Source organism: Arachis hypogaea, chromosome 4, assembly GCF_003086295.3.
Source record: "Arachis hypogaea cultivar Tifrunner chromosome 4, arahy.Tifrunner.gnm2.J5K5, whole genome shotgun sequence".
Classification (NCBI taxonomy): Eukaryota; Viridiplantae; Streptophyta; class Magnoliopsida; order Fabales; family Fabaceae; genus Arachis; species Arachis hypogaea.
The window spans coordinates 75,469,817-75,474,275 of NC_092039.1; the positions used below are offsets into that span (position 1 = coordinate 75,469,817).

General features: G+C 29.0%; 1 protein-coding gene across 1 annotated transcript; it reads left to right on the forward strand.

Moving 5' to 3' along the window:
- The first annotated feature begins 583 nt into the window (after positions 1 to 583).
- On the forward strand, positions 584 to 3,405 carry LOC112794305 (protein SPIRAL1-like 1). The gene is made up of 3 exons (XM_025836377.3): positions 584 to 636; positions 1,749 to 2,065; positions 3,022 to 3,405. The coding sequence occupies exons 2-3, from the start codon at positions 1,781 to 1,783 to the stop codon at positions 3,109 to 3,111; spliced, it is 375 nt and encodes a 124-aa protein (XP_025692162.1). The 5' UTR covers positions 584 to 636; positions 1,749 to 1,780; the 3' UTR covers positions 3,112 to 3,405.
- Positions 3,406 to 4,459: the final 1,054 nt, after the last annotated feature.

Consider the following 4,459-nt stretch of genomic DNA (forward strand, 5'->3'; position numbering starts at 1 on the left):
ACCAACACGTCGCTTTCGATTTTTCTACTCTCTTCCTCCACCATCATAGCAACCGTTTCAGGCCGTTTCGTTGCGTATTGTGTGAATCAGTGGTTTTGGGTTTAGGAAACGTGTGTGGGCGCATCTAGGATTGAGACTAGAATTGATTTTTCAGCTTTTGTATATTATATAGTAGAGTAATGGTAGGTATATACCAAAATTAACTACTAAAATCAGCTATCAATATAAAATATATAAAATATATGTTAAAATATAAATACACATTAAAAATAAATTAAATTACATATATATTTATATAAATACATACAAATAACATTATTATATATAATATATCCATATTTTTATACTAGTGGTTGATTTTAACATCATATAGCATAAAACATTTACGTGTTTTCTTAATTCATAGAAGAATTAACCCGACTAAATTGCTTGTGTCATTTGGTCATCACATTAGACACCGTCCACGATTTCATGGTTAAAAAAAATCTCTAATATTTGTGTGAAACAAGCTCTGTACCGTAGAATTCTCCTTCCATTTTACCATCGTATTTTATTTATAGTGTGTGTCTTCGTTCTTGATCCTCACCGACTTTGTTGACATTTTCCGATTTAGTGATCTCTGAGAGGAAAGAAAAGGTAAGCAAATCTCAAATCTCACTTGTTTCTCTTTCTCATTTCAATCCAATGCATTACCCAGTGGGACAGCTTAATTCCCATTAGTAGTTTTATGTCGTCTATGAAATCTTATTTGTTTTCTTGAATTTGATGGGAAGTTTCTCGTTGAATATTTTTTTCTTTTCAGTTTTTGAAATAAAAGGATACATTTCTGTTTCTGTCGCTGGTTCTTTTTAAACATATGTTGTAAATTTTTAGTTCATGAGCATTTTTCTTTTTTTAATTAAAAGACATTGTTCATAACTTTTGTCTTTTTGCTATGATCAGTGGTTGTTTATTAGATAACGGTGGGATTGGAAAATTATCAATTATTCAACTTACATTGCAAAGTTATCGCTATTTTCTATGTTTTTGGTTCCTGACTTACAAAAGAACATGCTTATATATTTGATTCGTTGATGGGGTCACTTGCTGGGAGATTCAGCATGTGTTGCTTCATTCCATTTGCTATCTTTTATTATTGATTCCATGCACTTTGAGCGTGGGTGTGGTTTGCAGGGCCTGGAATTGTTTTGTTTCTTTTCTTTAGATCCGTATTGTAAGCAGTGTCTAAAGATAATAACAAAAAGATATAAAATTTTGATATATTTGGAGAACAAGTTTAACGGTGTCCACCTCTTGATATAGCATGTGACATATTTAAAGGTTATTTCCAGAAATTGCCCAAAAGATTCACGAATAAAATAAGGATAATTATTATTAGGAGAGGAACTTCCTAATGTTTATGTTCTTCTAATCAACAACGAGAGTGAAAAGCCTTTAAAGTTTTATGGTGATCACTATAGACATGAATAAGAACTTGTTCATCCGCAAAACTTCCATTGATGTCATTATTTTGTTCTTCATACATTTACCCGTGTACACAATTCGTCATAGATGAATAGTCTTAGTTATATAACGAACAACAAAAATTGCATATGATTGTAGTTTTTCATATTTTTCTAATGTTAAGACAATTTTCTCCATGAAATAAGAGGTAATTAACTTATTTACCTTTAACTGCATAATGTTAGTGAATTTTAAAGTTATGTTTATGTTATTTCATTAAAGCAACATGCAATGCTGCAATGTAGGTTTAGCCACACAAGTTCTAAGCTGACAGAAAATGGGTCGCGGTGTGAGTGCCGGTGGTGGTCAGAGTTCTTTGGACTATCTCTTTGTGACTGATGAGGCTGCCAATAACAATGCCCCGGCTGCAGACAATGTCCCAGCTGCAGACATTCCTCCAGCTGCAAGCAGTGAAGGTCAGCCTGCAGATGGTAGCAGCCCTACAGAAAATACTACTGTTACATCACCAGATGATAAGCAAGTTCCACCTGGAGATGTTCCTGGTTATCTTAAAAACAATTACCATCGTGCTGAGGGACAAAACTGTGGTAACTTCGTCACGGTATCAACCCTTTTACTTTTTCTATTGTGCTAGCTAGTGATATATGTTCGTAGCTTGTCGTGACGTGTAGCAATCTCACATCCTAATTTTTGTGACGTTATACAGTAGAATTTGGATCATCTAAAATCAAGAAATTGATAAAATAATAAAATAAAAAATTAATCAACATTAATTTTATAATTTTTATAAAACATGTATTCTATCATCTTAATTTAAAAGTAATTAACTTTTTAACTTATCACTTTATTAAATTTCTCATTTTAAAAGATCTCTATCGTATATCATATTATCATTTCTATAAAATTTTATTATTTGTCTATGATTTTGATCTTCTAACCTTAAAGACACTATATCAACTTAATGTGTATTAACATTTTAGTCAATGTGTTGATTACACATTTATAATTACAGTTTTCAATGTGACCAAAACATTTCTAATAATTTTTTGCACTACCCAACAAGTCTTTCTATATTTTCATGTCTCTAATTAATTTTGTCTTCATTTTAAACAATAAATTATTGATAATGATAAAAAAATAAAAAAAAGTTAGAATTTGTTTTATTTAATATTTATTAATTATTATAATAATTAATAAATATTAAAAAATAAATTATAATTATTTTCACTAATTATTTTTATTTATTAAACATCTCAAATAAATTATACACGAAAAAAGTTGTGTAATTATTCTATCTCTTATATGGGTATAGGTCCCACATTCCATCCAATGGTGGAGGAGTGGGTTGGCTTGATGTACTAGGATAAATGAGTAATATAATATTACATCTCATCATTATATTATCTTTATATTTTAGGAGTGAAAGTTGATATTTTCACATCCGCCAGTATTATGATCCTTTTTCTAACAAATTATTATGATCCTTGGTTATAAGCTTGTGTTTGACATGCTGAGTAAAATTTATCTATTGTTAATCGTTGATTCCCTTTGTTGTAGGATCGACCATCTACAAAGGTTCATGCCGCTCCAGGTGGAGGGTCTTCCTTGAATTACCTCTTTGGTGGTCCTCCTCCTGAGAACAAGTAATTTGTCACCATGAAGAACACTTTTCATTTGAGACCTTTTTATGCGATCTACACTTTTGTGAAATAGATACTTTTCCCCTATTTATAGACTCATCGAGTTGTTTCTTCTGCAACAATAAACCCGTTTGCTTGACAATATTGGAGTAGCCAATGACATTAACTATGATAATTCATAGGTTTGTTCTTATGTGTAATTTTGTGAATGTCATTTAATGTAAGTTACTCTTCTTCTTCTCAGCAAAAAGTATCCCCTAATTGTTCTCCTACTTCTATATTATTATTTGGCTATTTTCAAGTCTAATGGCAACTATTGTTATCATTCCTTATGTTTTGCTGATATAGTAAACTTGCTATATGCAAATTACAACAACGAGAGAAAAGATTTTTCTTTGCAATTTGGTGGTAAAAGATGTTAGTTGAGTATAATTTTGGTGGACACCTTTAGGTGCCTCTATCTTGTTCATTGAGAAATACTTTGTATGTCCTTTTTGTCAGAATTTTTATATAACAATGAATGGACACTTAAAAATGTCTAAGAAATAGGTGAAAATAACATAGGTGAACAACGTCATGCACTTGTGTTCGAACGTTAAAATTAGGACGCATCTATTTATTTTTATTATATAAAAGTTAAAACTAACTTTTGTCATAAAAAGTTATGTATTTCTCCTCTAATAATACTATATCAATTACTTTAATGATTTGGCAAAACTTAAAAATCAATTAATCATCTTTTAAAAAAAAATTTAAAAAATTAAAAGAATAAATTCGTATTTTGTTATTATTCATTAAAACATAAAATACTAATTAAATACAATAAATATACATTAAAAATATCATAATAATAATTATAATTATAAAAATTTTAGTTACAAATATTAAAATTCTACAATTTATACATATTAATAGTATATCTATTGTATTCTTTCAAGTAAGTTTAAATTTGACACATTTTCTTACTAAATACATTAATTATAAAATTAATTCATAATTTTATATTATATTTTTTGTATTTTTTATTCTTATTTATTTTTTTAGACCAAAATAAGTTCAAATTTGTCACATTTTGTTACTAGATATGTTGAGTTAAGAAATTAACTAAATAAATTAAGTGATGACAAACATTATTTTTGGGCAAAATAAATAATTAAGTGTTGATTATTTATATCTACCCATAAACTAATTGTTTATTGTTGTAGGCCAAATGTTAATAGCCCAAAAGAAATGAAAAACAAACAGAAAAGAATAATGGGCTGAAAACAAAATAGAAGCCCAAGGAAAAGAAAAGAAAGAAGTCAGATAGGTTGCTCAGATGGATACCCGAACCAAACCCAGCTTAATTTCAATTC